Consider the following 13,292-nt stretch of genomic DNA (forward strand, 5'->3'; position numbering starts at 1 on the left):
TTCTAAATCTGTTTGCTGATCTCCTGCAAAATAAAAGTGAAATATATCTCTACATATTCCAAAATATCTACCATCCTTACAATCTCAAGCAGTAACAGTAAATCATTCCTGAGAAGAACCACCACAGCCAGTGCTGGGAAGAGAACAACATTATGGGGGTCATTACTACCCCGGCAGTCAGTGGTATAGTGGAGGTATTATCGCCACCAGGCTGGCAGTACCTAACTCCACTATTATGACATTGACAGTTTGGCCAAAGTCAAACCGCCAAGTCAACACACCGACCGCCACGGCGGTGACGACGGCCGGGCTGGAGACTACAGTCTCAAGCCCAGCAGCCGTCACTAGGCCGCCCCTGGCATTTTGACCCAGCCAACTGCCACAGTTTCAGTGATTTCTGTACCGCCACTGAAATCATGGTGGTTGGCACTATCAGTGCCAGGGAATTTCTTCTCTGGCACTGATAAAGGTCTCCCCTGAACACCCCCCACCCAGAGTCCTCCCCCACCCTCCCACTTCCACTCCCGACCCCCCCGCACATTTACACACATTCCCACACATACATACACACTTTGACCCACGCATTCATACATTCATACACACTCACAGCGACATTCACGAACACACACCCAGGCACACACGCAATCTCACGACACAACATGCACATACACTCACAACCACTCATGCACACACATTACACATGCATGCACACATTCACACACACACTCACACACACACCCACACACGCACACAACACCCCCCACCACCCTCTCCTGTCAGAGAACCCGACTTACCGGCTTGCAGGGGGTCCTCCGGCAGGAGACGGGGTGCGGCGCTGCTGCCAGCAGCAGCGTCCACCAGCAAAACACCACCAGGCCATATCATGAAACATGATACGGTAGGAGGTGTTACAATGGGCCTCTGGGTGCTTTGCAGGATTAACGTCATTATTTTTTATGTTAATCTTGCAAAGTGCCAGACTAGCATAAAAAATTCTGACGCTATTCACCCTAACTACCGCCATGGTGCGCAGTATCATGAATACAGAACTACCAAGGTTGTGTTAGGGACTGCTAAGGTGTGCAAGAAAAGTGGCGCTGCATTTACTTTTTATAAATATGCCCCTTGGTTTTGTCTAGTGTATGGTACCTTAACAGGCAAAGGCCTGGTCTAGTGAAGAAAGGATTGGAAGCATAAACATCCATGGTGACTCCTCAGTTAGGATGTTACAAGTGAAAGCTTTAGCATGATCTTAACTCAATTCTAACCTGATCTAGTGAAAGGTCCTACAACAAGGAAATCCAAGGAAAGTTAATTTTGAACACCCAAATTTATATCTGGCGATGGGAGAAAAATGCATGGGAGAAAAATAAAATTTAAAAGATCCTGGTGGCTGAAGCCCCATTACTTCAAAAGCCTTAAGTCTGAAGACAGTCCCATATGATGAGTAAGTGGAGTCAATAAGATTGTTAAACAGAAGCCATTGTCCAATCGTCTAAGTCTGATTCAAGTGAAGTTTAAGACAGTTTGCTACACTTTAAGCAGTGTCTATCGGAAAAGCTGGATTTAGTAAAATAATATTTTTGTCTGTTATTGCAATTTCTATGTTGCTAGTCTCAAGAACCTCCATTCACAAACATACAGAAAATTATCACCTTGTATTAACTACCAGGGTCTGGCCAGAGAAGAACTAAATTGAGGACTAAGGTGTAAATAATACTTCCAATGTGTCTCCTGCCAAACTTTTACATTCCTACAAGCTCACCATCCAGAAGAACAGCACAGTAACTAGTCTGGTGCTCTAGGGATAAAAGCATAGGTTATTTGGAATGTCTTCAGACTGACAGCATAAAAAGGGCACTCATGTCTTTGTTGCATTCTTTCACATATTGTGTTGGTCTGCCCTGTAATGAATCAAAATGAAGACTGTTAATTACATCAACAACAATTCAAATCTATTTGATTGACAAAAGACGTAAAATATACTTGCCTGCTTTGCAGTGATAAGTTCCTGAAGCTCAGTTGCCAAAACAGATAGTTCAGCCAGAGTGCTTTCTAAATCTGTTGGGATTAGCTCATTTGCTTTCAGATATTTCTGTTTTTCCCTGTTACTTAGGGCATCCATTATTCTCAGACTCGACTGTACCTCCACTTGTTGAATCTGTACCTTCCTCATTTCTTCCTGAATGCTTTGATGTTTTAGGTCCACACACAGGGCCCCACTGAGCTGGTCACTGGTTTGCTTGAGCCAGTTCAAAGTGCGACGGATTTCTGTTTGGAAGTCCACACTTTGTACCATTCTGTTTTCACATTCCATTATTCGCTCTCCTACTTGTAAGTGCAAGGACTTCAACAACTCCTCCCATATCTGCAACTGATGATCAGCTTTCTCACTGACAAATGGCTCAAGATGGGGTGACAGCTCCTCCATCTGGTCCGAGATTTGTTTTAGAAGAACCCCTGCATCCTGAAGGCCACCTTTCAAACCATGATAGAATTTCAATTTCTCTTCTACTGGGAGGGTTTGTTCATTGACTTTTGACAGTTCCTTATTCACAGCATCAAGTTGCAATTCAAGCTTTGAGCAAAGCTCTTCATGCTTGCGACAAGCATCGGTGGTATCTCCCAACTGACTAACTTTTTGTTCAATTTGTCTTTTCAGTTTGTGATAAAGAGCAACAAGTTTTAAAATTTCATCAGGTAGCCAGGGCTGCCCTGTGCTGCGGAAGCCCTCTTTTTTTTGGTTAAGCTCATCCACTGCCACACCAAGGCTGACAACTTCACTGAGAAGGGCTTGGTAGTCCTGTTGAAGTGATACAGCATCTTTTACTTTAAGGCTGGCAGGAGATGTGTTCATGTGCAAAAAGTGTTCCTCCAGTTCTGTTAGAGCCTTGTTTGTCAAATCAATAAGGGAGGCATATTCTTTCCGAGCATATACAACCTCTTGAACCTTAAAGAGTTTCTCTTTGGCTAGTGCAATAATGCAGTTACACTGTTGAGGTAGGTTGTTCAGCTTTTCATCAAGGTAAGAATGGTCTACTTCATTAAGTGACGGCAAGATCTCCTGCCCATTTCGCTGTAGAGTAAGAAGTAAACCTTCATATTCTGGAGCCTGCTCCAGAATTTGTTGATATTTTTCTAACTGGCAAGATAGTTCACAGTCGTCACTCATGAAATTAATCTCTGGGAAGGTGAGAATGTCTGCTTGTTTCAACCAATGGCACACTTTGTCCAAATCCTCCTTGAAATATTTCCTGGATGCCATGCTCTTCTCCAGTTCTAACAATCGTTGGTTGCACTTCTGTAAAACTATTTCATAAACACTCTGCAAATCCTGAAGTTTCAGCAGGACTTCGTTCTTTTCTTCCTCTGTCACTTCTTTCATGAGCTCTCTTCCCTGAGCCCGAACAGAAGTGATATCACCTTGGTGGGCCCTCAAGCTGGCCAGGACACTTTTACAGGCCTTAATCTGTTTGATTATGTCATCTGGTAGCAAACAAATGTATTCCAGAAGCATCACCTTCCTTTCAAGTTGATGAATTTGGTTGACAGCCTGATAAGCTGCCATGTGAAATTGTACCTTTTCAGACAATGCCTTACTCAGGTGTTTTTTTCTTTGGTTGACTAGATCACTGAGACAATCCACATGTTTCTGGGCATCAGCAAGCACTTTCTGCAGATGCTGCCTCTCGTTAAGGCCCAGGTTAGCCATGACTCTGTCTGCATCCTTCATAAGTGTTTTAAGGAAGATTTGTTTGGCATCTACTTCGTTGCATATAATGAGGTGGTCCATAAGAATACTCTGAGCTAAATCAGGAGGTGGGCTTTGCTTGAGAGCTTCTCTCAGGCTAGGATGTTGCTCCTGTGCCCACTCCATCAGCTCTTGAAAGCCTGAGTGCACCAAGCTCAATTCCTCCAAGGTGGTCACCGAAACTAAGATTTTCTTTTTCACCAGTTCCTCAAGTTGCATCCAGCGTTGCTCAAAATGCCCTGTCTGTTCTTTTGCCAGTTCTTTGTCATCCATATTCAGGTGTTCAAGTACTTTCTGCTTCTGTTCTTTCAGGTCATCCAACACAAACTTTTGCTCCTGCATCAAGTTTGCTAATTTCTTTAAAGCTTCCAGGTGTGCAGCAGTACTCTCTGCATCGGATCTGTAAAAACAAAAGCATACAATTATAATTAAGTCATGGCATGGAACCTCACTATATTTACCTAGAATCAATAGCCATGCCAAAGGCATCCTGCTATCTCCCACTTCTTAAGTATGCATATAGGCATTTATGACGTCTTTACATGTCACACTGCCTCAATAGTCTTTCCAATGAAGTTCTTATCCAAAATGTCTGACAACACAGTACTATTGAGAACAAAGCAAGTTCCACTTTCTCTGTGATGCCAAATGGCCTAGCCACATAACCGATACAATAGCCATGGTAGCCTCCTAAAGCCTCACAGATAGATCTCCACAAATGAGGATGATCATCATGTTCTGTCTAATGCCTTCACTCAGCTACAACTTTCTGATGCCTTGAAGGTGCAAGCAAGGCAAGTAAGGTACACCGACATTCTTAACTCTTTCAAAAATACTTTGGTTAGGTCAAGCTTGCTTCACAGCCCAAAATAATACTGCACTGCCATGAAAGCCAAGAGCGTTTATTCATGATCATGCCTGCTTTTCAAGGCTACCAAACCAATGATGAAACAAACATGGACTATAAGACTGCTTCTTGTAGTCTTCTAGCATTACAAGAAAAACAACAGCATGTTCAAGTGAATTCTTGTTGTTGACTGATGAAGATTGGCTTATAATGACACTGCTGAAATCTCTAAGCTATTTCTCATGGTTCATTTCATTTTATTTATCAAACGTAACATTTCAATGGTCAATGAAAAGCTGTTGGATTACATCAGACCAATCAATATTGTATGGCATGTCAAAGTATGCGAATGAAAGAGCCTACGTTTTCCAAATCCCTATGGATACTACACAGATTCCACAATGTTTTTGGCCTTTTCTAAACATGTTATCCTTACCTGTGGTTTGTTTACAGACTTTCCACCATAAGTTGTGATTCGCTCATGTTCTCCAAACCACAACATTCAGTTTAGGCCTGATCTTTTGGCTTTGTATACTATTTAGACCACATAAGATCAATCAGGCGTAACCATAGCTGTGCCATACATGTGTGTACGGCACGTTGACTTTATTCACCTTCTCCAGTACTCTCCACCAATTCCTCTCTCCCCCTCAAGGGTTAGTCAGTATTCTGACTGAGATATTTTTGGCCCAAACTGAAGCTTGAACACTAGATTTTTTGCTATGTTTCATTGACACATACTCTCATAAAACTTGTCTATGACTAGCCACTCTGCTCAACCACAGAAGAATTTCAGTTTGCGGTGTCAGAACTAGCAACCAGACCAGCACATGGGTTGTTCCACTTGATGTCCTCCAATATCATCTAGGAGATCTAGAACTAGAATGCTTTCCTGTAAAATGGCCTGGAGTTTTCCCCATCTTTAAAGTTACTGATACTGGGGATATGAGTAACTCCAGGGGTGGGGAATATCCAAACTGTCAGAATCAGTTATTCCAGATTTGATTCCCCCATGATTCTAAATTGTTCCTTAGTTTTTCACATGCTTGGAGATATAGGTTGCACTAGCAGTTGAAATCTCTGTGTGGAAATAAATTCCTGAAAACACCATGGATTCCATGGGGCCTGTGGCTAATGTTACAGGCCCCATAGGTATTAAAAGGCCACTCTTAATGAGCCCCCCTTACAAATGTTTAATTAAAATAATGGCAGTAGAGCTTCATTGTATACATTTTCTGGGACTGATTCAAATTAAAACCAATGGGTACACATTTAAATATTATAAGAGCAACTACAAATTGTAGGAAATCTTACTATAGGTTTCTATCCTGTATTTCAATGAATATGCCACAGAGGTATTAAGGCTAAGCACATTACTAAATTTCAATATTTACTTTCAGACATTCTGCACTTATACATTACTGGTTGTAATGAACAAGTTATTTACCTTCAGTAACGCCTTATACGGTAGAGACAATAGCTACATATTGTCTCTACAGGATAAGGCGCTACCAAAGGTAAGTAACTTGTTCATCTGAAAGAGACTTCTAGCTGCAGATTTCTTACCTTTGAATAGATACCCAAGCAATATCATCCCTGGTGGTGGGCTGCAGACAAGTTATCTAAACTAGGAAATCCTGCAAGACCGAACAAGTGAAATGACCATTCCTGTGCACCTGACTGTCCAGGCAGTCGTGTTTGGTAAATGTCTGCAGTGATGCCCATGTTGATGTCTGGGAGATGCCCAGGACTGGGACTCCACAAGCTAACACAGTGGTTGCGGCTTTGGGTCTGGTGGAATGAGCCCTCCGGGGGTTGCTTTTAGCAGATTCTGATGCTGAGAACGCCCCATCTGAAGATAGTTTGTTCCTGCACCACCCAACCTTTCTTTGCACCAGCATATCCCACAAAGAGTTGGTCATCCACCCAGAACTCTTTTGTGCGGTCAAGGTAGAAAGGCAACGGTTTTTCGAGGTCCATACGGTGGAGTTGCTCCTCTTCATTGGAGGGATGTGGAGTGTAGGAAGCTGGTCTGGTTTGTGGTGAGCACCTATGGTGTTATCACCTTAAACCAGGTCCAATTATCCCCTATTAGTGAGGTGTAGGCAGTGACTAGGAAGCCAGGGCTCTCTTGAGGTAGCTGTGAATGAGCAGCCAAGACTTATCTACGGGACATGCAAAGCTTATGCAATACCACTATAGTCACACAGCACTTAGAAACATGAAAGAACCACACAGTAGTACAAAAATAAAGGTACTTTATTATAGTAACACAAAAAATAAAATACTGTAAAGGCAGTCCCCCAACTGGAGGTAAGTAAACACACTATTATATACACATTAGAAATCAGTCAATAGATAGACAGCAATAGGCATTACTAAAAGCAATAGCAAATAGTGAGTGCCCTGGGGGGACCAAACCATATACTGAGGAAGTGGAATGTGAAAGACAGTCCCCCACCCAAGGATGTGGAATCAGGGAAAGGGAGATCGAGGAACTAGAAACCCCAAGAGGGAAGTACCAAGGTGACCCACAGGAGAGGCGTGGTAAATACCTGGTTTTCCCCAAAACAACAGGCAGACTTTGGAAAAGGATTGTGCAAGACCCAACCAAGACTGGAAAAACCCAAAGGTGGATCTTGACAGAAGAGGACCTGCAAAGGAAGAGGACCAGGTCCAGTTCGAAATGGAGTGTCCGGTTGTGGCAGGAGTCACTATCAACCCTTTTGTGGCTGCAGGACCAGGTTGACGGTGGACGAAGGTCAGCACAGGAACAGAAGAGGAGCTCCAGAAGGGATGCAAGTAATGTCCCACATCGGCGGTCATATTACAGTCGGTCAGTGGTGCTTTAAACCAACAACAAGTCTTGGAAAATGCAAGAGACGGAAAACGTTTGCAAGGCTGAAGAGAACCAGCAAGGTCCAGGGGACTCGACCCAAGGAGGATTGTACGGGGTGACCCTCAGCAGCTGGGAGAGTCACAAGAAGAGGAGGCGGCCCCCACAGGCAACCCACTGACAGCAGGCACAGAAGTCTCAGTGAGGCCCACTTAGCACACCTGGAGGCGTGTCCCACACCACTGGAACAGCAGGCAGGAGACTGTGCATTACAGGAAGAAGTGCTGGTGGCCGGTGATACACGGAGCCTGGAGATCCCACGGAGGAGGAGCAAACAAGCCTTGGTAGCTGCAAGAGTTGTGGTGCGAAGGGGTACTGTCCTGCAAGGAGAGGCAAGGGCTTACCATCTCCTACGTTGGACAGCTGGTAGAGAGGACCAAGCGGATAACTCCAGACCACCACTTGTGATGCAGGATCTACGCAGCTCAGGAGGAGAGAGGATCCACGCAGCCGGTTCTCATTGCAGATGGTGCCTACGGATGCAGGGGAGTGACTCCTTCACTCCAAGGGAGATTCCTTTTTACTTCTTGTGCAAGCTGAAGACTCATTGCCCTCAGAGAATGCACAGCTGGGGAAATGTTGCAGTTACTGGAAGGAGCTGGAGAAACAATGTTGCAGAGCGAAGTCGTTACTGAAGTTGCAGATTGTCGGTCCCTGGAGGATCCAGTTGCAGTACCAGTGGCCAGAAGAGAAAGCAATTGATGCACAGGAGTCCTGCTGGAATCTTGCACGTCGAATCTGAGGACTCACCCAAGAGGGAGACCCTAAATAGCTCAGGGAGGGGGACTGGTCACCTAGCAGGGTGACAACCTATCAGGAGGGGGCTGGAAAGTCACATTCCTAACCGGGCTACTCAAATGCTACTAGGGGCCTTTGCCCACCTTGGATTCAAGATGGCAAAAGCCGTGCTGGGCAAGGGTAATACTAGCGACTTATATGAGGACACCAGTATGCCAATTGTGGGGTGTGAAAAGTCCAAAGTAACCAAAGTTAGAGGGACAGAGCACAATCACTGGAGTCCTGGTTAGCAGGATCCCAGTGAAAACAGTCAAGACATACTGACAGCAGGCAAAAGGTGGGGGTAACCAGGCCAAAAAGAGGGTGCTTTCCTACATGTAGGAGCGTAGAAAGTGGGAAAAGTGAGATATTGGCCCACATGAAATGGTGTGACCACTTTTGGGAGGAAAAAGTGTGAAACAATAGTTTGTCTGGAAATACAGTCAAGTAGGGAGGCTTGCATGACAAAGCCTACAGCTCACTTACCTTACGGGCAGATGTTATTTCCACAAGACATACTGTTCTAAGCGTGAGCAGCTAGAGGGGTCAATTGTGTAGTGGATTGAAAGGAGCACACATTAAAATTGTAAGAACCAAATTAAGGTCTCACTGAGGCATAATAAAAGGCAAAGGGGTAACATATGTACAAGAACTTTGAGGAATCTAGTTAAAACTGAGGACTTAAATAAGGAGGGTGGGTCGCAAGAAGGCTGATAGAGCAGAAAGTTAATCCTTCAGAGTACCCAAAGCAGAGCCGTGCTGGGCAAGGGTAAGAATAAAAAGAAGGACCTTAGAGAGAGAAGCAGAAAGCCGGTTGATAGATTTAGCTGTACAATATAATTTTTAAAAAATCCATTGCCAGGCGTATACTATCTTGGTAGAAGTATGTCTGCCTGGCAGAATGACATTATGGACTTCAGGAGGAAGGTCAATAATGGTCAACTGTTGCTGCTCAATCTCCATGAAAGAAAGTGGAGAATTAACAAGTTCGGGTGGAGGACCTTTCCCTGTTGCTGCAACAGAAGATCCTCCCGAAGGGGCGGCCTGATTGGAGGATTACTGCTCAAGTGCAGAAGATCGAGATACCAGACTGTATGCCAGGTCTGGAGCCACAACAATGACTTGGGCCCAGTCATTCCTGATCTTCTTGCGAACTCTGGGCAGGAATGGTATGGGAGGAAAGGCTTACAGGATAGCTGAACTCCACTCAAGAAGAAAAGTGTCTCAGAGCGATAGCTGCCTGGGAAAATCCAGCGCGCAAAACTGCTGACTGTGCGTTCTCTTTGGAAGTGAACAGATCTAACGATAGCTCTTCCAAATGCTGAAAGTGACCTTGCGCCATCTCCGGATGGAGACGCACTCATAATCTGCTAGGCATTGGAGGCTGAGTTTGTCACCTCTGGCGTTCAGAGAAACTCCCATGTGTTGCAGCAATGTTCAGAGATGCGGAGCCTCTTGACAAAGGGTCCAAACCACACACAACCATGTTTGCTGCAGTAACACATGGCAGTGGTGTTATCTGTGAACATCTGCACTAGTCTTTCCTTGATGGAGGGTAGGAAAGCTTTCAATGCCAGTCACATCGCTTGAAGCTACAGCAAGTTGATGTGGAGTCCCAATTCCACGAGAGACCAGTTCTCTGATCTCCATCTCTCTCAGATGGCTGCCCCATTCCAGGAGTGTTGCATCTGTCACTATTGTGAGATCTGGTTAAGGGAGGGAGAGGGGTCTGCCTCTGACCCAATTGAGGTTTGTTAGCCAGCACAGCATGTTTTTTGCAGTTCCCTCAGAGATCTGGACCATGTCGGAGAGATTCCCCTGATGCTGTGCCACTGGAACTTCAGGTACCACTGCAGATTCCACATATGCAATCTGACATGAGTTACTAGCAGGATGCAGGAGGCCATGAGGCCTACCAACCTGAGAGCCATTCTCACCGAAATCCAGGAAAAAGACTGACACATTGGTATCATAGCCTGAATATCCAGGAGTCGCTGTTCGGTAGGATAAACCCCAAACTGCACTGTGTCCAGAACAGCTTAGATGAAAGGGAGCATCTGAGATGTAGTCAGGTGTGACTATGGCAGATTTATAGTGAAACCCAGCGAATGTAGGAGGTCTGCTGTAGTCTGGAGGTGGGAGACGACTTCAGGAGCCAGTCGTCGAGATAGGAAACAACTGGCACCCCTGATCTCCGCAGATGAGCTGCAACCACTGCCATCACCTTAGTGGACACCTGAGGGTGCTGGTAAGGCCAAAAGAGGGCATGGTAAACTGAAAGTGCTTGTGTCCTACCTTGAACCACAGTTAACATCCGTGGGCAAGCAGGATAGGAATATGGGAATACACATTCTGCAATTCCAACATTACCATCTAGTCTCCTTGGGCTACGGCAGACAAAACCTGAGCCAATGTGAGCATCTTGAATTTCTCCTTCTTGAGGAATAGATTGAGGGTTTGCAGATTTAGGATAGCCCAAAAATCTTTGTTCTTTTTGAATATCAAAAAGTAGTGGGAATAGCAACCACTGCGTACTTCTGATGTCGGAACCCTCTCTATGGCTTCCTGAACCAAGAGGGCAAAGACTTCCTCATGGAGCAAGGACAAATGATCCTCCGTCAGCCGATCGTGAGATGGAGGTACAGGGGGAGGGGCAGTTTTGAAGGGGAGGGAGTAGCCCCTCCGAATGATCTATAAAACCCACCTGTCTTGTGTTATGGGCTGCCAGGGGTGGAGATGGCAGCTGATTCTGTCACCAACTGGACACCCATAATCTTGTAGGACAAAATTAGGAGGGCTTAGGGGCTGCTGCTGCTGGGCGGTTGGTGGATGCAGCAGACCTCTGTCTACCTGACCCACAGAGTCTGTATGTACCGCATCTTCGTCCATTTAGAGACCGGGAAGCTTGCACGTGCCAGTGGCTGGGATAAGGTGACACAGTTGAAAGCCCCTTTCGTAGCCACAAAAGGAGCGAAAAGCAGACTGGGAGTGATCCAGGGCAGCGAAGAGGCCCAAATAATAGGCCACACCCTGCAAGTCCTTAAAGCTCCTGTGGCGAGTATGCCTTGTCTCCGAAGAGATGATTGCCATCAAAGGGCATGTCCATAAGGGAAGCCTGGGTATCCCCTGAAAAGCCAGATGTTATCAGCCAGGCATGGTGGTATAGTGCCATTGTAGTAGAAACCACTCTGCCCAGTGAGTTGATTGTGTCTGAACCACACCTAATAATGAACACTGCCACATTTCTCCCATCCTTAATCACTTGAGAGAGAATGGTCAGGCCTCCTACGGGACCAGTGGCAACACTTGTACAACCGTGTCCCAAAAAGAGTGTTAATAGCAGCCCAATTAGCATGCAGTGTTCACCGATTGCACAGGAAGGATGGTGGCAGAAAATACCTTCTTTCCTAAGCTATCAAGCCTCTTGGATTCCCTCTCCGGGGGTGCAGCAAGAAAAGCGCCATGGGAAGTAGAGGCTTGAATACCAAGCTCTCAAGGTTGGGGTGTTGGGTGAGGAAGTTTAGATCCCCAGGTGCGGGCGGTAGTGGCAGGCAATTGTCCTATTCACAGGAGACCGTGTCCTGGGCTTGGACCAGGTTCCAGGTAGGATATCACTTAGTGCTTCATTGAAAGGGAGCAGGGGTTTAGAAGAGGAAGCTCCTAGCTGTAGCACTTACGTCAAGATGTTCGTCTTGACTGCCACCAAAGCCAATTCGAGGTCCACGACCTCAGCTTCCCTCTTCACCACCATAGCATATGTTGCTCTCTCCTCTGTAGCCATGTTATGGGGTGAAACCATGCCAGCATCTGGGAAAGTATCCATCTGCTGGCATCACCCATTTCCTCACACAAGTCCATGCTTTGCTGGCCTTCTAACTACTATTCTAAAGGGTCCAGTGACCCCTCACACTCTTCCCCAAGGCCTAACCCTTCAGAATAGGGCTCAGGCGCCGTACTAGGACACATGGGTCCTGTCGGTACTGGAATGGGCATTGGTTGACTCTGTTCCAGCTGTGTGTTGGATTCGGGGATTCGGGGATCCAAATGGAGATGGTGCATTTCGGTGCAGGAACTGGCATTGGGGAAGCTTGTGGTGGCACAACCGGTGCAGGTCAGGATCCCATCGAAGCCTGGGCCAGAGCCACTGGCAAGGAACGTGATGGGCCCCCCTCTGACCCCACAGGGCCTGAAGGCACTCAGGAGGGGTAGGCCCGCTCAAATAGGTGCCACATGGCCTCGTAACATTTCTTTGTTTCAATGGAGATGGCTACGGCTTTTGGAAAAGTGGGGCGGGGCAAGGCAAAGTCAAACCTGGCAATGGCTCCGCCAAGATCGTTGATGTTCCATTGTCGCGTCTGTCAATAGATGAGGAAAAGTCAAAACACGCTTCAACTTCCTATGCTTCTTATGCCTCTTTGCCAGATGACTTAGAGTGGGAAGAAAAGGACTTTAGACTCGTGGAGCAGTCCCTAGATCTTCATCTTCAATTGGGACAGAGACCTCCTAAGAGTCGGGCAATGCAGAGTTTTCTGCCAGGCAGCAAGCATTTTTAGGGCCCGCTCCCTCAAAGCCTTCAGTGCCATGACCCGGCAGTCCGAGCACGACTTGGAGTTGTGGTCGGGCTCAAGACACCATAGCCACACCAGGTGTGGATCTGTAACTGACGTGGCACCGTGACAGGTGCCACACAGTTTAAACCCTGTCTTTCTCAAAGACACCCTTGACACACCAGGAAAAAAAGTTCCTCAAAAACGAAGTTGACAAAATGTCGAAAAAAACTTGCAAAAAACCTACGGAGGGGTAGCTCTTCCTCGGATCAGCGTTAACTGGTGCAGACAGAAAAAAACTTGAATCATCGTGCCGAGGTGCCACCTATTTAGCTGATGCAGACGTATCTTCCAGTGTGGACAACGAAAAGCAGAGCCGATCGACGCCACCTACCGGCAAGCAGGAGTACTGCTCACAAAAATATCTTAGGGATCCAGTCTAACGCCTGGAAAATTGAAAGGTAAGAAATCTGC

General features: G+C 46.1%; 1 protein-coding gene across 1 annotated transcript in view; it reads right to left on the minus strand.

Annotated features, from left to right (window-relative positions):
- SYNE1 (spectrin repeat containing nuclear envelope protein 1) overlaps positions 1–13,292 on the minus strand; it is a 1,478,055-nt gene that overhangs the window by 693,353 nt on the left and 771,410 nt on the right. Inside the window, exon 77 of the mRNA XM_069234720.1 lies at positions 1,991–4,151. Within this exon, the coding sequence (XP_069090821.1) occupies positions 1,991–4,151 (2,161 nt within the window). The remainder of the gene's footprint in view (positions 1–1,990; positions 4,152–13,292) is intronic.

Source organism: Pleurodeles waltl, chromosome 5 (genome assembly GCF_031143425.1).
Source record: "Pleurodeles waltl isolate 20211129_DDA chromosome 5, aPleWal1.hap1.20221129, whole genome shotgun sequence".
NCBI classification, from domain to species: domain Eukaryota; kingdom Metazoa; phylum Chordata; class Amphibia; order Caudata; family Salamandridae; genus Pleurodeles; species Pleurodeles waltl.